Consider the following 27,763-nt stretch of genomic DNA (forward strand, 5'->3'; position numbering starts at 1 on the left):
TCTTACAAAATAATCAATCTTAACTTGCTGGACACTCGACCAGTGGATCGAGTGTCCAGCAAGTCAGCAAATCTTTCCTTTCGTTCAGCTTATTAATATTATCACATTGCAATTGATGGGAATTTTGTGTTTCTGTGGATTTGTTAGAGACCTCGTTCTCTTCAGAAATTACACACAAACTGTCATTACAAACTCGTTTTGTATTATCACTGTCATCCAAGCTATTTTTCTGTTTAAAGAAGATATACCAATGTACTTATCCATAATTGAAATATCATACTTACTCGCATATAACCCTGATTTTACTTTTCGAAAAAAAGAAATTAAAAAGTTTCGCATATACCTCACAAATGAAAAATAGCTGAAACACGTTCAGAGCAGGGGATAGTAACTTGCTCCCACAGTGAACAACACATGCCCTCCCCAGTAGCCACTGTATTGCAGAGGCAAGAAAAACAAGTACTTTTATTATGTCAGTGAATAAGGTATAAGCAGTCTTAATATATTTCTCAACAAATAGTGCATTTAGAGACAACAGGGATAAAAACGACACTAATTAATGAATCGCATGTCCTTTCATACAGAAACTATGCTGTATAGACTCAAGCAAAACCATATGTTGCACTGGCAAACATAGTATCTAACTAAAAACTATTGTTATTAATTAGATGTGTGTGTGTGAGTTCGCCTGCTCCAAAGCAGCAATAAAGTTCAACCGAAGGTGTTAAAATTCGCAAACGTGTTAAAACTAAGAAATATATATATATATATATAGTGAAAGTTGTTATGACAGTTTCGCATATGGAATTCAGTTTATGAGAGTTAGCATTTCAACTCAACTGGCAGCTTGTTTTTTTCTTTCAGTCGTGTGATTTCCTAAAAATATATAAATACTGGGGATAACTCACAACACACTTTGTCCAAGTATTACTTAGCACTTCTGAAGATATATTGAGCCTTGATTGAAGGAGGAAACCCTTCAACAATAAAAATCAATAAACAATAAGCAATTGGTTGAAATGTGGTCATGTGGACAACACATATTCACTTCAAATCTGACAAAACAGCAAGGGAAAGTGGAGCAATAAAACCATGTTGTTGTTCACTTAACCCCTCTTTTATTACTCGTCATTCTGTCACTACAAATTAAAATAGTGGCAGAATGTTCATGGAATGAACATTCTGCCGCTATTTTTATTTTTTTTTTAAGTATCCATTTCATCATCATCATCATCATGCATATCAAGGATTTAGGCCTAGCATGGCCTGTTCCGGCCTTAGAGGTCATCGTTGAATCGCTTAAGAGGACGTCCTAGTTTTCTTTTTCTTAATGGCTTGTACTTTAAGGCTTGTTTTGGTAATCTTCTGTTTTCATTCTTTGAACATGTTCCATCCATTTATGTTTATATTTTTTCATTTTTTTCTATTACTGGTTCTTGGTTTGATTCTTTCATAATTTCTTAATTTCTTTTATGATCAAATAGGGTATACTTTACAGTTTTTCTCATAAACTTCATTTCTGCTGTTATTAAACGTGTGGACAGACTTATGTGTTCGTTACATGTTGTTTATTTTTTAATGGTATATATTAGAGCACAGAAAAATAAGTGAATAATTAATTTATTAACTTATTGCTGATATTTCACTGAGCTATCTTCAGAGCAAAAACACAGTTTGTCACAATACGCGAGACTATAACAACATGGTGTAATCAACGGACTAGTTAAACAAAATTGTAGCAGCAACACAAAGACTAGAGTCCTGATTCTGGGGCCCTCTATCTGAAGAAAAAAAAAAGCAATAACAAAAATATCAGCAATAAGTTAATAAATTAATTATTCACTTATTTTTCTGTGTTCTAATATATACCGTTAAAAAATAAACAACATGTATGACGAACACAAGTCTGTCCACACGTTTAATAACAGCAGAAATGAAGTTTATGAGAAAAACTGCACAAAGTATACCCTATTTGATCACAAAAGTAATTAAGAAATTATGAAAGAATTAAACCAAGAACCAGTAAGTTTTAGGATTCTTCACGGAGATGATATCGTATGCAAGACACGACAATATGGTAAGTGAAAGTTAAAATTGGCACAGCAACTGAACAGGTTAGTCTTCTTAAAGAGGTGCCTATTTAAAACTGAACTGTGTTAAAATCAAAAACAAGTTCCACTCGGCCAAAGCCCAATGCATTTATAAACGAGCGAGTATAGCGCTATTACGTAAACAGTTCAGCGCCACTCGTCTGGAATTAGCAAAATCAAATTCAATCATCAATGCACTATGTGAATCACTATATAATATTCTGAATACAGAACTATGGGAGATCCCAGATAACATCACCGACGCAACAGCTAAAAAATAATTCAACATAGTCAAAAACCGACACCAAAATAAGTTTGAAAATCTCCAACAACGCAGCACTATACAACGACCGCAATTACAACAAGACCTCGTCGTCGTGAAGCACTAGTGGCACCTTAAGCAAAGAAGCCACTTTAAGTCAAGGGCACAATTTTGCCATGACTTCTAAACAAGTTCCAAAAGCTTAATGGCATCCATCGAACGGGGAATATACGACCTGCCTCCAACGATAGCCAGCAATATACGTTTAGATGTGGCCAACATCCTAATCAAGTCAAAGCCTCCCAAAAATAATATCCCGCATAAGGAAATCATTGCTGTAAAAGAGCTACAGAATAATAGCCAGATTATCATAACAAAAGCAGACAAAGGGAATGCAACCGTGGTGATGGACACAACAGAATATGAAAACAAAATGCACACACTGTTACAAGATCAGTCAACATACAAAATTATGGATCGCAATCCCACCAATACACAAAAGAATAAGGCACGTAAATTATTGAAAAAAGTCACTTCCTGGCCCCAAAACACAGTAAACAAACTCAAGCCCTTCCATGTTAAAACACCTAGGATTTATGGAGTACCAAAAATTCACAAACAAGGTACACCCTTACGCCCAATTGTGGACAGTAAAAATAGTCCCACATACAAGCTGGCTAGACATTTCGCTAAGCTACTAGCCACCCTCACAAACAATTCTCCTTCCTTTGTCAAAAATTCAGCCCACCTAAAAAGCATCTTACAACACCATACCCTAAAAAGCTCAGATTTAATAGTAAGCTTTGATATCACCTCACTATTCACAAATGTACCACTAATAGAAACCCTCAATCTACTGAAGTCACACTCCCCCCCCCCCCGATATATTTAAACTATTCAAATTCACAATACATGCAGATATTTCACATGGAAAGGGAAAATATACAAACAAATAGATGGGACAGCCATGGGCTCACCCCCGCCCCCCAGCCAACTTTTACATAGAACATCTGGAAAAACTAGCAATCAATACAGCCATTCTCAAACCAACACTTTGACTATGCTATGTTGGTGATGTGCTTGCTATTTGGCCACATGGCCCAGAGAAATTGAAAACATTCTTAGTGCATTTAAATAGCCAAAATCCACTCTACAATGGAACTGGGACTAATAACTGTCTGCTCTTCCTGGATACATTTATCACACATCTTCCAGATGGTTCCCTATCATTTTCAGTTTTTAGAAAACCCACACATACAGGGAGATATTTATACAAACAATCACACCATCACCCTTCTCAACAATATGGCATTTTAAAAATGCTAACCCACAGAGCGAGAGTGATCTGTTTTGATGACAACACTCTTGCTGCTGAACTGGCTCACCTATGCCACACCTTCTTGGCCAATGGCTATAATCCCCATAAGATAAACAAAATACTAAACGCTCCTAAGAAACCCCTCCCACTATCCACCACAGAGAACTACAACAAAACAGTCGCCATCCCATACATTAAAGGCACATCCGAAAAGATTTCAAGAATTCTTAATAAACATGAACTACGCACCACATTTAGACCGTGGAGCAATTAGCAACCCTTATCTGCTCACCCAAGGACAGCATTCCCCTTTTATCACATCCAGGAGTCTACGAAGTACCCTGCTCATGTAATCAAGCCTACTACTAATGTTAAACAGGAAGAACTGTGAACATCTACATCAACAAACACAAAAGATACATCCAGCACTATCACTATGGCAAGTCGGGCCTAGCAGACCATATTCTGGATACCCCCCCTGCTACACACAGGATCAACTGGAAGAACACAATAGTACTGCACAGAAGCTCTTACAAGTCGGAGAGATTGTTCTTAGAGGCAACAGAAGCCCTGAAACACACTCCAAATCTCAACAAATATGGCTGTATAAATTTGGAAGACTAAAATCTAGGAGACAGTCATCTTAAGAAAAAACCAGTACCGTTTTTTTTTTCTCTGTTTAGAACTTGAGTCTTATGTAATAGCTGCAATTTTCTTTTTTTTTTTACTTCAGATAGAGGGTGCCAAAAACAGGACTATAGTCTTTGTGTTGCTGCTACAGTTTCTTTAACTAGTCCATTGATTACACTATTTTGTTATAGTCTTGCGTATTGTGACAAACTGTGTTTTTGTGCTCTGAAGATGTTGGTTATAACACCAGCGAAATATCAGCAATAAGTTAATAAATTAATTATTCACTTATTTTTGTGTGTTCTAACATATACCATTAAAAAATAAACAACATCTGCTGTTATTAATCTTTCTTTGTCTTTTTGTTTTATTGTCCAGATTTCGCTTCCGTACATTAAGACTGGTAGGGCTAATGTATCGTATACTTTTAGTCTGGTTTGGTTTAAATATAGAGTTAATTACACCTGTTATTTTTAAATATTTTGCAATTTTTACGTTTATATCTTTTTCATTTTCATATGTGATCATACATCCTAGGTAGTTAAATTAATTCACCTGTTCTAAGATCTTGTTATCTATCACTATTTTAGTTCTTGCCGGATCTTGTCCTTTAAAGGCCATAGTTTTTGATTTTTATGTTGATATTATCATACCATAATCTTTGGCTATCTCATTTAGATCTAAAATAGCTTTCTGTAAGTTATCTTCAGAATTTGTAATTATTATTTGGTTGTCTGCAAAAAGAAGAGTGTTTGAGTTCACTGTAGGAGAAAGTTTAATTCCTTGATGTGAATTTTTATTCCATTTTATTATTATTTCATTTAAGTAAATATTAAAAAGAGTTGCTGAGAGGGGACATCCCTGTCTGACTCCTTGGTTTATCTCTCTTGTATATGATAGCTCGTGATTTAATTTTATTTGTATTTGATTATTTTCATATATACTTGTGATAGCTTTTAGGATATTATTTGGTATTTGTCTTTCTTTTAATATGTTAAATAGCGTGTTTCTTTTAACTTTGTCAAATGCTTTTTCAAAGCTATAAATGCAATATGTGTTTCTAAATTGTATTCTCTTCTTTTCTCTATTATTAATTTTAGGCAAAAAGCCAGGTCTATACATGATCGTCCTTTTCTAAATCCATTCTGTACTTCTAAAATAACATTTTCGGAATATTTCATTAGTTTGCTATTTAAGATTCTGCCATATATTTTGTAACAGGAATTTAGTATACTGATACCTCTATGGTTTTTAGGGTCATCTCTGTTACCTTTTTCAAAGATAGGAATCACAATTGCTTTTTTCCATTCTATTGGGGAGGGGGAACCAGTTGAATAAATTTTATTTAAAAATAATAAGAGTCTTTCTTTGAATCTTATTCCTGCGTATTTATATAGTTTGAACCTAGCTTATTTTCTCCAGGTGATTTTCCGTTTGTTGTTTCTTTCAGGCTGATTTCTAATTCTTCTTTAGTTTTTTCCTTTTGATTTTTGTTAATTGTTTGCAAGTTGTCTTTTTTAAAATATTTGTCTGTCCACAATTCTGTGTAGTAATTTAAAAATTCTTCTAATTTCAATTCGGTGTTTAATTTTATGTTTTCTTTGGTATCTGCATTTAAGTGTTTCAAACTCTTATATACATTGGGTCTTATTTTATATAAATCATGTTCTAAATTAGAAACAAATTTGTTCCATGATTCTCTATGTCTTTTTCTGATTTCTCTTTTAGTAATGGCTCTTATTCTTTTATATTCTATTTCATCTTCTAATCTTTTACTGCTTAACCATTTGTGATAGGCTTCTTTTTTCTTTTTGATTACAGTTGTATCTCGCTAATCCGAACCTCAATAGTCCGAACCCCCAGTAATCCAAACTGTGGTTTGAAAGAAAAAATTTGTTTTATTTATTACATATTATTATTATTTTGTGCACTATTATTTTTATTTAATAATAATTATTTTATTTATTTTATTATTATTACAGTACAGTATTTCTTTCATACTATCGATAGTACGATAATATTGTAAGCCTATTTTAATTTATTGTGTGTGTTCACGTTTGCTTTTTTATACTGTACATAAGTATTGTATTGTCGGCATGAATCACCGAATTTGAAATCAAATCAGATGCAGAAATTATAAATATGACGCTACAGAATGAATTAGAAGAAGATGATGATAAAGAACTCGAAGAAAAAAAAAGTAAAACACAAAGAGGTAGTTGACAGTTTTAATATGTGTATAGAATGGGCTAAGCAGAATGATACGCCATTCCACAAAATTTTATTGCTAATGCAGCTCCGAGAAGAAGCATTCAAAAAAAGTTTAGCTTCCAAGAAGCAAAAGAAAATCAGTGATTTTTTACAAAGAAATAAAAAAAATTTTTTTTGTGTGTTATTTTGTGGAACGTGTTGTGTACAAGAAAGTGATATTTTTTATGCAAATTAAGTTATGTACTGAATGCAATTTTATTAAATCAGAATCTTCAACAATACAGGTACATACAAACTAAATTTTTTACTAAATAAACTCGTGTACTGTATTATTTTTGAAGTTTTACATTCCAGTAGCTTTTTTTTTCTATCAGATGCTTCATTTATTTAGAGAATTAAATTGATGTACCATTATAATCTGATTATTTTTGTCTTAAACGGTAGTTATTGTTGTCTCTTGGGGGGAAATCCGCTAATTCGAACTTTTTGCTAATCCGAACAAGCACGGTTTTTATTAGTTCGAATTAGCGAGATACCACTGTATTATGTACTGAATGTAATTTTATTAAATCAGAATCTTCAACAATACAGGTACATACAAAACTAAATTTTTTACTAAATAGACTTGTGTACTGTATTATTTTTGAAGTTTTACATTCCAGTAGCTTTTTTTTTCTATCAGATGCTTCATTTATTTAGAGAATTAAATTGATGTACCATTATAATCTGATTATTTTTGTCTTAAACGGTAGTTATTGTTGTCTCTTGGGGGGAAATCCGCTAATTCGAACTTTTTGCTAATCCGAACAAGCACGGTTTTTATTAGTTCAAATTAGTGAGATACCACTGTATTTCTTTGATTGTATCATCCAAGATCTTCAGTTTTTTTCCTTTTATTGAATTTTTGGTCTTTCCTAAGCTTTTATTTGCTGCTGTATTTAGTATCTTTTTTATATTAAGCCATTTTATTTCTATTTCTTCATTTTGTTTTATTTTATCTAGATATTTGTTAATTCTTTGTTCATATAGCCATTGTACATTTGTGTCATTCAATAGTCTAGTTTTATAAACAAATGTTTCAGTTTTTTTTTTTCTGTTCTTGTTACTTATAGCCATTTAGGTGGTAATCTTACTTTTATTTTAATAAATTTAGTTTAATCCTTTATCCAAGTGTGTGCAAACAAAGTTTGCACCTGAAAGTATCTTCAGGACTGGGGGCAAAGTGGTACAACATGGCAGAAGCATTAGCAAGGTCATCTCCTCCTATAGGAGTTGTCAAACAGTGTGCCACCTTTTTATTAAATTACTCTGGATTTAGAGAAAGATGTTGAAAGTTTATTTTTCACTTGGTCAGACTATAATAAATTTAATTTAATCCTTTATCCAAGTGTGTGCAAACAACGTCTGCGCCTGAAAGTATCTTCACTTGGGCCTCGCCCCAACTGAAGAGACTTCAATAAAGGTCGAAACTAGTCTGGGTAGTGGCCCTTCCCTTAATGCATAACATTATACATATCCGCAAGAAGAGTTTTGCATTGTGAGAGATACTGAGATAGGAGTGTTGGCAGCTTGCTCCACCTTTGCAAGGAGTCGCCCTGTGTTGTACCACTTTGCCCCAGTCCTGAAGATTCCTTCAGGTGCAAACTTTGTTTGCACACACTTGAATAAAGGATTAAACTAAATTTATTATTATCTGACCAAGTGAAAAATAAACTTTCAACATCTTTCTCTAAATCCAGAGTAATTTAATAAAAAGGTGGCACACTGTTTGGCAACTCCTATAGGAGGAGATGACCTTGCTAATGCTTCTGCCTTGGTATCTCCATTTGGGCCCTGGTCCCCACTGAAGAGACCTCAATAAAGGTCAAAACTAGTCTGGGTAGTGGCCATTCCCTTAATGCATAACATTATAGATATCTGCAAAGAGATGTGTTTTGCATTGTGAGATATACTGAGATAGGATTGTTGGTAGCTTGCTCCACCTTTGCAAGGAGTCACCCGGTGTTGTACCACTTTGCCATAGTCCTGAAGATACTTTCAGGCACAAACTTTGTTTGCACACACTTGGATAAAGGATTAAACTAAATTTATTATAGTCTGACCAAGTGAAAAATAAACTTTCAATAATTTTATTTTAACAAGGATGTGGTCACTGCTTATTTCATATCCTCTGTGAGCTTTAACATCTAGTGAAAATTTTGATGTCTTTTCATTTAATATAAAATAATCTAATATTGATTTCCATCCTCTTGCTGCCCAAGTATATTTATGTATGTCTTTATGTTTATAGAAGGAATTCATTATTTTTAGGTGATTATAAACTACAAGGTCAATTAATTTTTTACCATTCCTGTTTCGAGTACGTTCTCCATGTATTCCTATATTATTATTAATTTTTGTGTTTCCAATACTTGCATTTAAGTCTCCTGCTAAAATTACGTAATAATTTTTATTTATTTTTTTATATATGTTTTGTAGCTGATTATAAAAATCAATATTATCCTGTTCTCTTCCTTCTTCTGGGGCATATAAACCAATTATTGTTAAATAGCCTCTATCTATTTTTATTCTAGCTTCTATTATTCTTTCATTCCATAATTTATAATGTTTTAACAGTTTTGAAAGGGAGTTGTGAATCCAAATCATGACTCCTAATTGTGCTCTTTGGTCTCTGTCAACTCCACTGTATATCACATTAAAATTTGCGGTTCTCATAGTTGCTTTTAATTTCTTTTTTGTTTCAGTGATTACTGCTATTTTAAAATTTCTTTCATTTAATAGTTGGTCTAATTCTATTTCTTTATATGCTATTCCTCTTACATTCCAGTTATTATATTGCACATATGTGTATTATATTTTGTTGTTTCCATTTTTGTTTTAGCTTTTCCATTCCAGAGTCGTTTTCCATAGATTCAATCCAATTATCTTTTTCTGTCAGCTTATAAGTAGAATTATGTTCTCCATGTCAGAGGACTATCCTGACAATGGAATAGTTCAGTGGTAGGGCTGCTACCTTAAGGCTTCTGACCTAGCCTTCTTCCAAATTTTAACCCATAGGAGGAATAGGGTATATTGAAAGGGGAAAGAGCATAGAAGAATTATAATAAGGTTTATAGAGAGGGCATAGTTGTAAGGCCAGAAATGAAAAGACTCCTTGTCCCTCGAGTACTCTAATAGCATAAGGGTCATAAAATAAGAAGAGTTGGCTGATAAGGCTTTATAGGAATGATTTAAGTAAGTGGATCTTTCTCAAAGTAGAAGAAGAAGAGGATAGATTCAGCTAGGGGGGCCCCATGGGAGTGCCACTTCCCTTACAATCAAGATGATTGCCCCCCTTATGGTCCTGTTGGTCCACTAGTCATTCAGTATATTCGGACCACCACACACACCCACACTCACACACACATAGACAGTGGGCTCCCCTATCCGACACCCAGGGGACGTGCTTTCTAGGGGTTACAGGGTTCCCCCCAAGAGATCCATTTTATTTCAATAATTTTTACTTACTTATTCAATTTTAATTTGTTTTGTTTGGATAATTAAAATATATAGATTTATTTGGTTAATTTAAGTCTGCCTGTGGACCATCTGTCCCATCGTCATGGACCACAGGTTGAGAAACACTGCTATAGGATACTCTCACCTTATGTGACCCCTAATTGATAAGTAGTATAGAAATAGAAAACATGGCACAATATAAATAAAAAAATGAATTTTAATTAGGAAAAGTATTTTGGAAAATTTTTTTAGTGTTTTTTAACTTTTTCTTTTTTGGAGGGGCAGGGCCCCCTCTTTGGGTGCACCACTGTTTGCCAGGACTTCAGTATTGTCAGATCTTACAAGTATACTTCAGGTTTCTTTGAATTAATCCACATAGATTATGTCTTTCTCATAGTCTTTTTCCTGCAATCCTGACATCAAACACCTCTTTTGTTACCTTTCCTCTCCCATTCTGTTTAAATGGCCATACCATTTATTTTAGATCAGCTCTGTTCACACATTTTTGAAAGATAACAATGTCAAATTTCTTAGTAATATCTTTATTATTCATGTCCAGTAACATTTATGTTCATTGCAGATGTAAAATGGACACTCCCCTTTTTCTAAGAACTGTCATATCTGTGTTTCATTCCCATCCCTGTTTTCAGATCCATAAATTATAATGGGCTTGTTTGAACACTATCTTGTATAGTCTTGACTACTTTTAGTTTAATGTTTTGACTGATTACTTGCTTATTCTATATAAATATATTGAATTGGTTTCCCCCATACTAGCTATGCTTATTCTGTTATTTATTTTCATATTTAATTTACCATCTTCAATAAAAATTGTGCTAAATAGCTAAAATATTTTACTTGCTCTATATGTTCTCCATTGAGAATGCAGTTATTCAATTTAGCTTAAAGAATCTTGAAGACCTGTACTATATAAAGGGCATGGATGTTTGTGATTGTGAAAATACTGGTGGTGGGCAGTAGATGGCATTGGTGTAAATGATGACAGTAGTTGGAGACAGACAGAGTTGTTGAGTAGGTGACTCCCTCCCTCTGAGTCTTTGGACTTCCTGGAGGTGTCACGTAATAATAATGATAATAATAAAGTAAAACACTGGGGTGAATGTCTCCAGTTTTGTATCAGGTGTGATACAAAATTAGAGATGTTTTCTTTCATAATCCATGCGGATGATAAGTGTGTGTTTGTGTGTGTGCATGCGTGCAATCTGATATCTGGTAATATACATCAATCCATCTTCCTATACCTCCTTCAATTGTAACTGCTACATCCCATTTATCACATATAATTGTTATCTGGTTATGCCTTTTCCAGATCTACAAAGCTTAAATAAGTTAGTTTACATGTGACAGATCCATGTTATACTTCTATGATTTCTTGACTGTTTACCCTAAAATAAAGAGCTGATCCTTACAGTGCCTATTTGACCTGGATCCAGCTTGTTCTTTTCCAAGTTTTTCTTTCAGAATTTTTCTTAGCCTCTTCTCAGATTTATGCTTACGTAAATCCTTGAACACACAGTAGAATAATTCCACTGTAATTTTATATATTTTAGATTGTAACTGTAATTTAAATTGTAATTTTATATAATATGATTTTTTCCTTAGCTGACCGAAAAAGCTGGTATTTTAGTAAGACAGTATGTTAAAGATAATCTGTATGATCGGATTAGCACTAGGCCCTTTCTGAATAGTATAGAAAAGAGATGGATTGCATTTCAGTTACTTCACTCCTTAAGCCAGTGCCACAAGCTGGGGGTAAGAATATTATTTCATTTCATTGTCATTTTAGATCATTTTATTCTAGATCTCTTACCAGTTTTTAGAAGTATATTAAGAAAAGTAATATGAAAATATTAGGAAAAGCATCCTGTAAAAATGTACAATTGTATGTTATCAGATATTCAGTGTATCATTAAATCACTGAGAATTATGTTCATTTTGATGTATGTTTTAGTAAAACAAACTAATAACTGTTGTCTTTAATTTCCCATTTAGGTCTGCCATGGTGATATCAAGTTAGAAAATATAATGGTAACAGGATGGAATTGGGTAATGTTGACGGACTTTGCCAGCTTTAAACCTACTTATTTGCCCGAAGTATGCATGATAAGTTCTCTCTCTTGAAACATTGAGTTTAGCACAATTTAAGTGATAAAAGCATATATTTCTGGAGTTATATTGAATCTCATTGACATGCCTAGGTATTGGACATTATTCGTAACTTATTTAAAGGTTTTATAATACCAAAACAAACCACTAAATTATAAAAGGATGTTTATTAACTAGCTTATATTTTGATGGATTTCAAACCATCATTCTCAGAGCAAAACATGTTTCAGTTTACATGTGACAATAAATAAGTGAAACAATCATTATTATCAAATTCCTGCCATGTAATCTTAAGGAGTGTACAGGATATGATAATACTACATGAAAAATTTACATCATTACTAACTTCCTATCAACAATTTTCTTCCAAATTAATCTGTTATCTGTCAAGAACTCGAACATTATTAGATTTTATATTTATGTCTTCTAAAGCACTTTTTACTGTATCAATCCATCTACATATTTGTCTTCTTCTGGGTGTTTTTCCTGCCAACTTAGCAAAGAACATTTGTTTTGCTAATCTTTCCTCTCCCATTTTGTTTAAGTGACCATCCTACCTGAGATTAGCTCTGCTAATGCATTCCTGGATGCTGACAATGTCATGTTCTTCCTAATATCCTTGTTTTTAATATGATATTCCCATTGATGCCATCTGTTCGTACCCCTAATCTTTCTCATGACTCATATCTGTGGTCTCTAGTCTTTGGTCAAGTGTTTTACTTCTGAACCAGCTCTCAGATCCATAATTAACTTATGCTGGCTTGAACACGGTCTTGTATACAGCTAATTCAGTGTTCCGACTAATTTCTCTCTTATTCCTTATAAATCTATTTAATTAACTTACTACCATACCAGCTTTGTTGATTCTGTTATTTATTTCCATATTTAATTTACCATCTTCACATTTTTCATGGTAAATCTTCACAGATTTACCATCTTTTTATAATCGTGCCTAAGTAGCTGAAATGTTTTACTTGTTCTGTAGGTTCTCCATTCACAGCACAGTTGATATTTTCAATGCTTCTGCCTATTTTCGTTGTCTTTTTCTTTGTCTTGTTATTGCTGACCTTCATATCATATCTATTACAACAGTTATTCAATTTAGTTAGGGAATCTTGAAGACTTGTAGCGGATTTTTTTTAGAAGTATAGCATCGTTTGTATAAAGCAAAGAGCTGACATTAACATCTCCAATTTTGATATCATGTTTAATACCACTTTCCTTCATAATGAATAACAGAGGGGATAATGTACATCCTGGTCTCACACCAGATTTAACATTAAACCATCTTTCTGTACTTCCCTCAATTCTAACTGCTGACATACAAGTCAAATTAAGACTAAGTATTGCTTGATATAATGCCCCACTGACATCATATAACTATAGCGTCTTGAATAGCTTCTCCCTTGGCACCTTGTCATATGCCCTTTCCAGATCTGCAAAACTTAAATACAGATTATATTCCCATGATTTCTCGGCTATTTGTCATAAAGTGAAAATCTGATCCTGACAGCCTTTATGTGGTCTTAATCCAGCTTGTTCTTAACCAAGCTTTTCTTCCCCAATCCTTCTCAACCATTTCTCAAGTATACTTGTATAAATCTTAACAGGAACACTCAGTAAAGAAACACCTTAATTCTCACATTCAGTTTTATTCCCCTTTTTATATATGGGTGCTATGAGTGCTATACTCCAATCATCGGGAATTTGTCCCTCTGTCCAGGCCTTCTGAACTATGCAGTGCAGCCACTGTATGACTTTCATACCTCTATACTTGAGCATTTCTGGTCAAATATCATTTACTCCTGCTGACTTTCTACATTTCATGGCAACAGGTATTTGCCATTATTATTAGCTTTGCTCTTTTCTCTAAATTTTCCCAAAACATTTTTGTATGTCTGATAATCATTTCCTACCCTACTATTTAGATCCCCAACAAGGCCCAACTTTTCCTTTTTCATTGTGTCAGTTGAGATTTATTTGGACCATAGGCACAAATAAATCTCATTGTCCAGTTCCCAATTCTAATATGCCCACATGACTCTACTTGAGACTGGCTGTCATTCAATAAGATTAGCCTCATATTTAGTGTTGAATACTATGTCTACTCCTTCTTTTTTCTTGATTGTCATTGTCTGAATATAACATTTTGTATTTATCACTCAGAAAGATCTCACCAGTTTTTGTCTTTTTTGTTTCAGTCACCCCCCTGTTATGTTGATCTGGTACTTATCCAATTCCTCAGGCTAACTCCATTTCTTTGCCATTCAGGCTTCTTATGTTGATAGTACCGATCTTGAACTCTGGTGATGTTGAGTTGGGGTAAGTTTTAGGATTTGTTCTAGTAGCTGACCTTTTGCTGTTTGCCCTGGTTCCCTGCAAAAACAATGGGGGCCTTTTAACCAGTCAGGTGACGCTCCAGCCGACATGAAATTCTCTCATGTTATACCATCGATTTGTGTTTTGGTTTAAGCCAATAAGAATACAATTTGGTTGGCTAAATTCCAAATTGCCAGACCGTCTTCACTTTTCAGTATTCAGGTAGATACCTAACAGGGTGTACCACGAGAATGTAATGATTTGACATTAGGTCAGAAGCCCTGGTTGGTTCTCCACATTCCTTTAAAGGCTATGTAGAGGTCTTCTCTCAGTTATACAGCTTTGACCCTTAAGCACCCCCTTTGACCCTTAAGTGAAACAATTCAAATTGTAATGGAAAAAGATTTAAATTCCTAATTTGGTGCCCTCTGATGTTGTATAAAAGAAGTTATTACAGTTCTGTAGAATTAATCTTAAGATAACTCTCCCAAATTTTGACATATTAATGCCATCATACTTATTGAGGTTAGAATAGTTTTCTTTTTTCTTATATTTATCACACATATGAAATGTGGAAGAATCTATAGCAAACAGATGCTGTGTTGAGGGTACAGTCAGGAAATACAGTAATCTGTCGATATTCTTTTTGAATTGTTTAAGATTGTAATCCTTTGAAAATGTTTCATGAGAGAGACTGTTCCAATTGTGTGTGTGTGTGGGGGGGGTAGGAATGAAAGATGACAGGAGTAGCAGGTTTGGTGAGTATTCAGTTTAGCTGTAAAAGGATGCTGAGCAGCTGTAGTACGAGTTCCTGTAGATCTAACAGAAATATGAGGCATAATGATGCTTGCTCTACTGAACAGTGGCCATGGAAATATCTGTAGAAGAGACATGATGCAGAAATTGATCTTCTGTGGGATAGTAGCTGAAGAGAGAAACCCGACTGCCCTTTTCTGAATGGCATTAAGAATTTTTAGGGAGGTCATTGGTGCACTACCCCCAATCATGAGAGCAGTATTCTAATGTGGGTCAGATTTGGGATTTGTACAGATAATTGTTCAGCAGAGACGTACTGCCTTACTGGAAAAGGATGCCAAGTTTTCGGGAAGCTGTTGATGCTATAGAAGTGATATGATTGTGCCAGGAAAGATTTGGATTAAGAGTCATTCCTGAGAAGACAGATTTGGTTTTAACTGTTGAGCTCAGCATTATCAAAAGTAATTAGAGAAGATCTGAGGTTTCTTTTATGGGGAAACAAACAAAGCTGCATTTTGGAAGCACTGAAGTTGACTAGGTTGCTTTCACTCCAGTCATGGATACTAGTCAACTTCAATGCTTCCAAAACACAGTTTTGTTTGTTTCCCCATAAACTTGAAGATCAGTGTTCAAGGCATTTATAGATGATCTTTTAGCATGAGATGTTTGAGCATTGCAAGGCCTATCATATGAGTAGGATGAGTGGGGTGTGCTGTCATCAGCAAAACTATGAACAGCATTTGCAGTGAATGAGATTAGGTCATTTATATAAATCACGAAGAGGGTGGATGAAATGAGAGTCCTGAGTAGCACTGGCATTTCTCTCCTCAGACTGAGGAGAGAATGCCATCCACCATTACACATAGGGGTTGATCTGAGAGAAAACTGGTGATCCATTTACACAAGGATGAAGGCAGTGCAAATGATAGTAACTTGTTGAGAAGTCCTTGATGCCAGGCCCTATCAGAAGCCTTGGAGATGTTAAGAGCAATGTCACAGGTTCCTCTCCATTCCATGGAGAGGAACCTGTGACATTTGGACCATTCCATGAAACAACCTTTCCATGGAATGGTCCAAATGTGAGTGATGTAGGCCAGACGATCTCTGGATCTGGATTAGTGGAATCGATACTAGTGGTCATTAATTAGATGGTAGTTCTGAAGATGTTGAAGAAGCTGACTGTTGATAACCTTCTCTATTAGAACTTGGAAGAAAACTGATTTAATAGCAATAGGTCAATAGTGGTAAACATTTATCTCCTTTTTTGGGAACTGTTATATATGAAATTTCTTCCATGCTTAAAGGTGGATGCCAGCTGAGTGCAGTTTAGTGAATAGATGATAGAGAACAGGTGTTAGTTCAGGAGTACAATGGGTGAAATTCCATCAGGACTGACTGCTGCCTTTATAGTATCCAAGTTATTCAAGATTCTTCTGATATCTTTCTAGCAGAGGGTCACAGGAGGCATGAGATGCAATGTTCTAGGCCAGGAAGGAGGTAATTTGCCATGGCCATCTAAGTAGGAGTTGGAAGAGAAGAATGTAGCCAAGACATTAGCCTTGTCTTTAGGTGATGTTACAATGTTACCTTTAGGTGAGATAGAAGAGGAAGCACAGATGAACAAAAGTTACACCCAGCAGCTTTGGCTAGGAACTAGAAGGCATGACTGCTGGTGGTACAAACAGCAAGTTTTCTACATTTATCTTTGTTGAATTTAGACTGCCCTTTTAATGGTGGTTTTACAAGTGTTGTGGGCAACTCTGTAGACTGTCAATGAAGCTGGTGTTTTGGTCTCAAGCCATTTGTGAAAGGCTGTTTGCTTTTCTTGGACAGCCCACTTTTTTGAAGAACCATAGTTTAGATATGGGTTAGAGAATTTGAACAGAGTGAGGAATGCAAGTTTCCATTCCAATATTTTTGTAACAAGATCACAGCAGGTTTCTGGATCTGAAGAATGAAACAGCAGTCTGACCATAGAAAAGAGGAGTGAAAGTCACACAAGTCCTCCCACTTGGCATTGTTGTAATGGCAGAACATGTGCAGTTATGAATGGCTGAAGGAAGGATGCCTCACCATAGACAAAACTTGGATAAGATTGTGGTCTGAATTGCCAAGAGGAGCAGTCACTCGAACAGAGTACCTGGGTGGAGAACTAGTTAAGAAAAGATGTGAAGAGGATTGTCAGGAATTTGAGTGAGGAGATGAATGATCTGTTTTAAGTCATTGCTTATAGTAAAAATCTCTGCCTCTCTTCCAGCTTGTCAGTGAAATTTGAAAAAGGGAGCCATTTAGAATTATGGACATTGAAATCACCAAGCAGGATGGCTTCACTGTTTGGAAATTTTGAACGTGCAAAATCAAGCTTTCAAGATAGGAAGTCAAAAAGATCAGAATGATTTTCAGAATTGGGAGAATGAAACAAAATGTGATAAAGAAATTTTAAGCCACAAGAGGTTAAAAATGTGAGATTCTAGGATAGACATTCTTTGGTGAGGAATATCAGAACATACAAAAGCACAGGTACCTCCCTTACGGCAGGCGTCATTAAGGATGTAATTTGGATAGTAAAGATGAGTTGCAGTTGATTTAGTAGAAATTTGAGATTCATTCAGAAACAACATTAGGTTTGGATGACTAAAGAGAAGGATGCATGTCATTTAAATTACTGTTGATCCCATTGTAAAATGAATATAAAGGATTTTTTTGTGTTTGTGATTTTTAATTAAAAAAAAATTTTTTTTGTGATTTTGGAGGAAGATTTATTTTTTTGTTGAACCCATAGAGACTCTATAACTGTTTGCACTTAGTTTTATGTTTAAAGTTACAAAAATTGAAGAGAAAAAGGGAAGGGAAACATGCAGTGAGAGAAAATGCTCTTGAACAAGTCGCTCATACAGAGGGTATCCAGTTTCCAATCACGTGGCCTCGACAGTCTTCTCTGCATACCATTACATGGACTCCTCCAGACACGACTTGACACTGTAATTGGCAGTGAGATTATGCTCCATTTGATTAAAAAGTCTCCTAAAAGATGTATTACCATATAGTTTAGTTTCATACACTAACTGGCATCCAGCTTGTGAACTGCTTTAATGCTGTACCCTTGAAAGTGGAGGAGGTACTGGATCCCTGCAGTGTGTTTGGCATGCCCTTTAAAGGTATCACTCACATTTTATGTTGAAGTTTAGAGGATAAGGGACATCCTTATTACCAAACATTGGGCTAATCATTTCAGGTCCCCCAATAAAGCAAGGTGGTTGCATTTCACTGGGCAATGAAAGTCATTACCACCTAGCACTAGTTTGCATTAACTCTAATTAAAAAGGTATCCATTTACAATGGGAATACTCACCGTCACCAGAGTCCCTTTAGTAAAAACAGGCCACATCATGAGAAGGCAGGGTTGACTTACCCGGGAGAGGCTGTATATTGCACGATCACCAGCCCATAGTGGGCCCAATTGTTAAGGTTAGGATGCCTGTTATTGTTTTGCTCTGAGGATGCGCGTGTAAAATCCAATGAAATATAAGTTACTTAATATACATCTTTTTATAATTTAGTATTTTGTTTCAGTGTTGTAATACTATTAAAATAAGTTATTATTAGTGAATGTGAAGTGGAGCATGCATATAGGCTGCTCTTTTAATTATTACTAGTGGTATGTCAGCAAACTTGTATTTGTCCGTGCTTCTGTGGTGGGAAAATTAGAGGAATAAGTAATAGCTTTGAGCCTTAATATACAGGAAAACTCCACTAAAATAAACTTGCTTTCTTTACTGCATTATTGGTATTATGTAATTTGGATGAGCTTTTAGAGAAGAATCAGACTATAGAGTTCATTGTTATTATAAATTTCTGAAATATAATTTGTTACAGTGTAAATCTATCATATAATAGAAGTATATAATATGCATGATGCATGCACGTACATGCACACATGCATGCATGCACACAGCCTTCTATATACAATTAGCTCTATAGCAAACACTAATATATTGAATTCACTCACTTTAAGAAACTAACAAAAGGTTTCAGTTATAAAGTCCCATAGCATCAATGCTATGCAGTAGGAAGTTTACTATGATGAACTGCATGATATTATAGTGAAAATAGATTCTTCCAGGTTTAAGAATAGATCAGATTATTACCTGCTTTTTTGAAAAGCATTTTAAAAAAAGTATGAAGTTGCAATATGTTGGGATGATATTTTAGACTGTAAAAATATCATAATCTGCATCATTATATAAAACTATAACTGGTTAAATACTAGTCTTGAGTGTAAACTGTAATTAGTTACTAGTGAATATGTCAAGGAATAGTGACATTCAAAACCCACATCATAACAAGTAAAGTGCACAATTTATTATTAATAGTAATAATAAATATAAAATATAAATATAAATAGTCTCGAGTGTAAACTGCAATTAGTTACTAGTGAATATGTCAAGGAATAGTGACATTCAAAACCCACATCATAACAAGTAAAGTGCACAATTTATTATTACAATAGTCGTACTGTAGACATGATTTTCTGTTAGCACAAAATAACATGAGAACACAAGGATAACGATAATAAATCATTAGATTTTAATTGCCAGATATTTTAACGTGAAATTATAGGTCATCATCAGCGGCATAAAGCTAGTGAAGTATGTGGTAGAATGTGAACAATGGATTACTTAAAATAGAGCCATGTGATGGTATAAACAGAACTGAAGTGGTTAACAGAAGAAGCATGTCTGATTAGAATACAACTTTTCTACATCTTTGGTTAGGAGAGGCTGACAATGGAGCAAGACTTCGCTGTTCTCTTTCAAAAAATTTCATCTTGTGGTGGCATCAGTGGAGTAAACGTGTTTCAGACCAGAGGGTATATTTCTTAGATTTCTTATTAATGATGTAAGATTGGTGTTCTTGTAATCTTTTCTCTATAAAACACCCAGTTTGTCCGAAGTAGGGAAGATGATAGTCACAAGGAACTTCATAGATGGCAACGAGAGAAAGAGGAGATTGGGAACCACAGGAAGAGAAAGGAATAAACTTAGATGCTAGATTTTTAAGTATTCCTGAGATTGGTTCAGAGTTGCCAGAAATGTATGAGATCAAAACCCTCTATATTGTTTCGTGGTCTCTTGAGGTACGCTTGTAGGAATCCAGAGCACATAATTCTAATAGGCAAGGTTAGGTGCTGGATGTTATTCATAACTTATTTTAATGGTACCACAACACCGAACAGAGTAAATTAATAAACATCTGTTTATAATTTATAATTTCTATAAATTGTTTTAATTCTAAAAATAAATTTTAATTTATTAAATAATAAATAATGATATAATTTATATTTCATAGGATTTCAAACCAACATCTTCAGAGCACTAAAGAACATGTTACAGTTTACATGCAACAATGAGTAAGTAGACAAGTGTAAAACTGTAACATGTTCTTTTGTGCTCTGAAGATTTATGAAATATAAACCAGCTAATAAACATTTTTTTTAATAATTTACTTCGTTTGGTGTTATAATACTATTAAAGTAAGTTATGAAATGTATAGTTTTTCTGACAAGCCATTCAGTTGCATAAAATGCTTGATATCCAGAAGTTCTTGCCCTAGCTGTTATGGTTTAGAGCATACAATATGAGCACAATGTAAAAGATTTTTTAAGAAGGATTGTGAACCAATTGTTTTTATATGTAGTGTTCAGTGAAGGTAGATTTACATTGAATAGGAGTAGTTAGTTTACCCGAAGAAGAAGCGTGGGAGAGAAAGATGTCTAGGAAACTAATTTGTTTTCCTTTTCTCGTTCCATACTAAAGTTTATCCAGGTATGTACGTTTTTTGTTTGTTTGTTTTTTGCTAGAAAAGCAGGTAAGGTATCTTCTTTATGGTACTAGGCAGTAAAGATGTCATTCATGTAATGTACCCAAAAAAAAAAAAAAGTAGGCTGATGTTTTATGGTTCAGAAAGGGATTTCTTATAGATGCTGATAAAGTTTGCAAGATCTGGAGAGAGAGAGAGAAAGTGGGTTCCCCATAGGAGTCCCCTTCAGCTTGCCTGTAAAATCTGTTTTGACATAAAATAACCCATGCGAATGACAAAGTTGAACAATTTGACTAATATCCAGAGGAAAGGCTCATGAGAGCAGATGAAGGCAATCTTCCATAGGTATTGATCTGCCTCTGTCATATAACTACCCCAAATGTTGCAATGTGACTTACATGTCACTAATGCTTTAGAGAAATTAACATTTTTTTTTTTTAATGTTGAGCCCATATACGAGAAATTGGTTGATCAACCTATAGTACATTAGTACCGTATATGGGTAGTGGATTGGGAAAGGAGGAACTTGTTTACGTTTGATTTGAAATGAAGCATTTTATGGCATAACATTTTTGTGTGATGTATTTCTCTTTACCAATTGTTGTTTAACAGACACTTGTGCCATGAGAGGTTTCTTTAAATTAACATGAAAAAACATAAAGAATAAATAATATATTTATTTAAGTCCATATCTTTCAGTCTGAATATTACAGGCCATCATCAGTGACAACAGTAGTTAATTATAAAGTAGAACATGCACAGTGGATTGATTTAAAAAATTAAGAGCCATGTGATGCTATACATAAAACACCACAATAGTATAACTGAGGAAATATTGCAATATTAATTATTCATTAGCTATTTTAAAAAAATTATTGATGTGTGGTTAAAATAAGACTTTCCCATATCTTATATAGAGAGAGGCAGTCATTCCAGTTTAAGTTTGGATAGTGAAGTAAGGCCACAGTACTTTCTTTAAACAAGTGTTCAAATTTATACTGACATCGATGAAGTAAGTGTGCTTTAGACCAGGATGTTGTGATCTGTATCTATTCTATGCTGTGCCAAGCCAGATTTTTTAGATTTAGTGTTATTAATATAAAATTGGTGTTCTTGTATTCTCTTTTCTACTGAGCACCCAGGTTGTCCAAAGTAAGAACAGTGACAGTCACAAGGAACTTGGTAGACACCAAGGAAAGTTAGAGGAGACCATATATCTTTTAAAGATATAAACTATGCTGATAAATTGTCAGCATATATCAGCACTGTCATCATTCTTACTTTGAACAAACTGGACACTGTATAAAAGAGAATACAAGAACATCAATCTTATATTAGCAACAGTAAATCCGAAAAATCTGGCTGAAAAATCTGGCACAGCACAGAATAGATGCAGATCACAACATCCTAGGTCTGAAACATGCTTACATCATCGATGTCGGTATAAATTTGCATGCTTGTTTAAAGGAAGTGCTGAGGTCTTACTTCACTGTCTGAACTAAAATTGGAATGATTGCCTCTCTCTCTCTCTAAGATATGGTAAAGTCTTATTTTAACTACAGAGAATTGATTTTTTTTAAGATAGCTAATGAATAATTAATATTGCAATATTTCCTCAGGTACACCATTGTGTTGCTTTATGTATAATGTCACATGACTCTTACTTAAAGCAATCCATTGTTCTCGTTCTATTCTGTAATTAACTATTGTTGCCACTGATGATGGGCTTAAATAAATAGTATTATTTATTATTTGTGTTTTTACATGTTAATTTAAAGAATCCTCTTACCAAGAATCAAAACACTTGTGGACACAAAAAAAATTGGAGGAAAAATATGTCAGAAGTATTTTGAAAGTGAGTGCTGCTAAAAATATAGATAGTGTAAAGAGTAAGATAATAAAGTGGTGAACATTACTGATGAATGGCACAAATGTGAGATTATTGTAAAGAATGTATTAAGTGCTGTAGTTGTTAGGAGTGAACCAGAGTAATGAAAGAAATAGCTTGTTTACATGGAGCAATTAGAATGACTTATTCCATGTACTCAGCAAAGAGAGAGAGAGAGAGTATTGTATGACAATTCGGTGATAAGCAAAGTGATTGATGCAAATATGGCAAAATTGTGTTTTCTGGGTACATTGATCGAGGATGTTAGTAATAAAAAAGAGGAAAGTAGAAAGAGTTGATTATTTTTGCATATGTGTGATTTGAAAAACATCACAGGTGAGTCTGTGCATTGATTGTGCAGAAGGAATAGTGTGCAGCTTTCAGATATATGTATGTAGTGAATTTGATAGACAAAAAGAACTGGTATGTGATTGATGGATTCCACTTGAATGGTTTTGGAGTTAGGAGTCAGAGAAACTCCAGATTTACACACTCCTAAAATGAGTGAATATGAGCCTGGGATTGATCAAGGAATGCAGGATATAGTTTCTCAGGTCCCAGCATTGGCAAGTCTTGCTTGACAGAGGATTATATTGGAGTAGAATGTAAGGGGTATTCTATTTTCAGGGAGGCTATAGAAAACAGGATGATGGGGATGCTGCCGATAATAACTGAAGAATTGCAACCAACAAGCATAAGAATACATTAGGATGAAAAAGATGCAGGAGGTAGTTCATTGTGTCCTAGAAAACACCAGGAAAAAATGTACAGGTGTTTACTGCTATAGGCCAGGATATATTTCCATGTATTTTATGGATCTCATGGGTGCAGTTCTGAATCAACAAACACCATTCTTTGCCATTTTTTTGAGGGAATTAACACACGAGCAGTTGCTGGGCAGCAGCAGTTTGCTGTCTTGCTTCAGACATACCAACTTTGCATCCTCTTTCATTCCATCTAGATCTATGCTTTGACAATCTTCCCACAGTTTTCCCCCTAGTGATTACAACCTCTAGTAGTTCATAAAATATATCAACAAGTTTCTTTTTTTTGATCATTTGTCCATACGTGTACATTGATGTCCTTCAGGTTTTCTTATCTCATGTAACCTGTCATGTTCAGGGTAATGATCATTATGGGGCATCAAGTAGAGAAGCATAGACTGGAAGGAGGAAATATAATAATAATTTATGCAACTACTAAAAGATACCTGACAAACCTCATGTATTGAAGGTGACCTTAGGTTTGAGAGTGCAGTATTTGGTGATACATCTGAGAATTTATCTGTAACCATCTCATTGGGAGGAGAGGGAACATGACCTGGGAAATGTCTGAAAAATATTTTATGTTTCAGACAATGTCTGGAACATATAGTGCCTAGTCTTGATGGTACATCCATCAGGACTAGTCACTAGTTAGTATCAAGACTAATGAGGATTTTTCTGGTGAAAGATGGGATGAGGCATGCTGTGTGCAGTTAGTAGTATTGTCGGTGGTGATTCCGTTGATCATCTGTACAAGAGTTGGTTAGAGGACAAGACTGATGCTAAGACGTCTACCTTATCTTTTGAGTGATGTTACCATAGTTCCATCAGGAAATGTGGAAACAAAGATAGGCAGAAGTTATATACCCATTTTATATCACGTGTGGACAGACTTATGTGTTCGTCGAACATGTTGTTTATTATTTTAACGGTATAATAGAACACAGAAACTAAGTAAATAATTAATTTATTAACTTGATGCTGATATTTCGCTGGTATTATAACCAGCATCTTCAGAGCACAAAAACACTGTTTGTCACAATACGCGAGACTAAAACAACATGGTGTACATTAACAAAATTGTAGCAGCAACACAAAGACTAGAGTCCTGATTTTGGCGCCCTCTATCTGAAAAAAAAAAAAAAAAAAAAAACGCTATCATATATTGCTAGAGTCCTAGAAAAGTGCTAGTTTTTCCTTAATATGACTGTCTCCCAAATCTTCGGCAAGTTAATACAGCCATATTTGTTGAGATTTGGGGTGTGTTTTAGGGCTTCTGTCGCCTCTAAGAACAATCTCTCTGATTTATATGGGTTTCTGTGTAGTACTTTTGTGTTTTTCCAGTTGATCCTGTGTGCAGGGGTATCCAGAGCATGGTCTGCTAGGCCCGACTTCCCATAATGATATTTCCGGACTTCCTGTTTGAACAGGAAGAACTGTGAATATCCGCATCAGCGAACATAAACGATACGTCCGGAAATATCATTATGGGAAGTCGGGCCTAGCAGACCATGCTCTGGATACCCCTGCACACAGGATCAACTGGAAAAACACAAAAGTACTACACAGAAACCCATATAAATCAGAGAGATTGTTCTTAGAGGCGACAGAAGCCCTAAAACACACCCCAAATCTCAACAAATATGGCTGTATTAACTTGCCGAAGATTTGGGAGACAGTCATATTAAGGAAAAACTAGCACTTTTCTAGGACTCTAGCAATATATGATAGCGTTTTTTTTTTTTTTTTTTTTTTTTTTTTTTTTTTCAGATAGAGGGCGCCAAAATCAGGACTCTAGTCTTTGTGTTGCTGCTACAATTTTGTTAATGTACACCATGTTGTTTTAATCTCGCGTATTGTGACAAACAGTGTTTTTGTGCTCTGAAGATGCTGGTTATAATACCAGCGAAATATCAGCATCAAGTTAATAAATTAATTATTTACTTAGTTTCTGTGTTCTATTATACCGTTAAAATAATAAACAACACCATTTTATATCAGTTGCTTTGATATCATTTTGTTTTAGGTGTTTATCAGAACTTTCCAAACCCCCTTGTAAGTGGAAAGGTAATAAGCAGGCTCATAAACAGTGCAGAGCACAGGCAAGGATGAGAATCATGATAAGGACATCAGAATCAGATTACGAAAGAAATGGGCCAAAAGAAATCTCAAAGAGTACGTTTGCTGTGCAGTAAATAATGGTGGAACAATCATTTGGCTATGACCTATTTATCTGTCATGCAAAACATGGATGTTAAGTGTTCCACTAAAATTGAAATATCACTGAATTTACATGGAATACAAAGTTTAAGATCATTGATATATTTCATCCGTTATGCCCGATTGGGTTGTAATAAATATAGATGATAGTGAGATGACAGAAGCAGAAGGAATAGTTCAGAAGAAACAGGATGATAGTCTGGTGGCTTACTTTTATCTCACTTTTTGAGGATATGATAAAGGCTTCCTTCCATAGATAGATGCTAGACAAGTAATGACAGCTGATACGGGTGACACAGTATAGGTGTTAATTTTGGAGCAAAAGTTTTGAGCATATCTGGAGGGATACCATCAGGACTAGGCACTAGTTAGTATCAAGACTAATGAGGTTTTTCTGGTGAAAGATGGGATGAGGCATGCTGTGTGCAGTTAGTATTGTAGGTGGTGATTCCATTTATCATCTGTACAAGAATTGGTTAGAGGACAAGACTGATGCTAAGAAGTCTGCCTTATCTTTTGAGTGATATTACCATAGCACCATCAGGAAATGTGGAAACAAAGATGGGCAGAAGTTATATACCCAACAGCCTTAGGCATGAAGGCTTCATTGAAATTATTTCAGGCTGTAGTGTATGCTGAGTGAGAAGGTGGAGTTTTTTGACTTGAGCTATTGAATATTATGCTATATTTTTATCATGGACTTCAAAGACACATTTTTTAGAAAACCAGGGCTTGGATAGGGATAGTGAAGTGGAGAATGAAGATTCTCATTCCAGTAAGGATTATTTCACTTATTTGGTCAGAGCAGGTATTTGAATTGAGAGAGTAAAAAAATAACCTGACCATCTAAAAAAAAAGCACAGAAATCCCAAACATTCCACTTGGCATCACTGTAGTGCCATGGCATATGAGACTGAGATTAGTTGAGAAGAGATTGACCTGTGAGAAAGGAAACATGAATAACGTTATGGTCAGAGTTTCCAAGAGGAGAGCAAGCATCTGCAGTGTATTTGGAGAAAGAGCTGGTTAAGAAAAAGTGTCCAAGGTTCCTTTTCTGGATACGCTTGTCACCTGGTTGGCTGAGTGGTTAGCGTATCTGCTCTCCATCCAAAAGGCTGCAGGTTTGAATCCCACCGTGGACATGGATGTTTGTGATTGTCTGAAAATACTAGTGGTGGTAGTGGGTGGTAGATGGTGTTGGTCTAGATCAGGGGTCGGCAACCTGCGGCTCTTTTCGTTATTAAACAATCTATTTTTGAATAATGCAAAATGAATGTTATTTATTAAATTAGAAACTAAAAACCCTAAATTTAGAATTTGCAATAAATTAAGGACATTTTACATTTAATCAAGGACATTTTACATTAAGTCAAGGATATTTTACAATTGAAAATAGTACATGCAATGCTAAAAAAATGTAATACTTTCATGTTTGAACTCTTTGAAATCATACGCGATAATCCTTCTTTACATTCTATTTACATTTTACAAAAATTCTACTTTACGGTGGATATGACTTCCCATTTAAACACGCTAAATAAGAAACTACAGGGAAAGGGAAATAATCACTTCTTCTAAAAGCAGTTTTGCTTTTAGAAGAAGTGATTTCGTTTGAGCAAAAATTATATTTGTTTGCGACAGACTTAGAGAAAGGCACATTATCACATTTTCCTACGTTGAAGAAATATCAACAAAAAGAAGCTGATAATAATTCCATAAATTTAACCTTTTTCAAAGAAATTGTGGTAAATATACGATCTACATTTAATGGGAGATTTGAGGAATTTAGAAAGAACAAGGCAACTATGTCATTTATTGCGACTACTTGAAATTAATCCTGCCGAATTAAATTTTTCACCT

The 27,763-nt window shown here is 34.7% G+C and overlaps 1 protein-coding gene across 1 annotated transcript in view; it reads left to right on the top strand.

Annotated features, from left to right (window-relative positions):
- The window catches only part of Vps15 (vacuolar protein sorting 15), a 529,585-nt gene that overhangs the window by 65,528 nt on the left and 436,294 nt on the right, over nucleotides 1-27,763 (top strand). Inside the window, exons 6-7 of the mRNA XM_090391958.1 lie at nucleotides 11,633-11,782; nucleotides 12,023-12,124. Coding sequence (XP_090248084.1) covers nucleotides 11,633-11,782; nucleotides 12,023-12,124 — 252 coding nt within the window. The remainder of the gene's footprint in view (nucleotides 1-11,632; nucleotides 11,783-12,022; nucleotides 12,125-27,763) is intronic.

The sequence above is a fragment of the Typopeltis vanoorti genome, chromosome 4, assembly GCF_054136105.1.
Source record: "Typopeltis vanoorti isolate ZY-2024b chromosome 4, IOZ_Tvanoo_1.0, whole genome shotgun sequence".
NCBI classification, from domain to species: domain Eukaryota; kingdom Metazoa; phylum Arthropoda; class Arachnida; order Uropygi; family Thelyphonidae; genus Typopeltis; species Typopeltis vanoorti.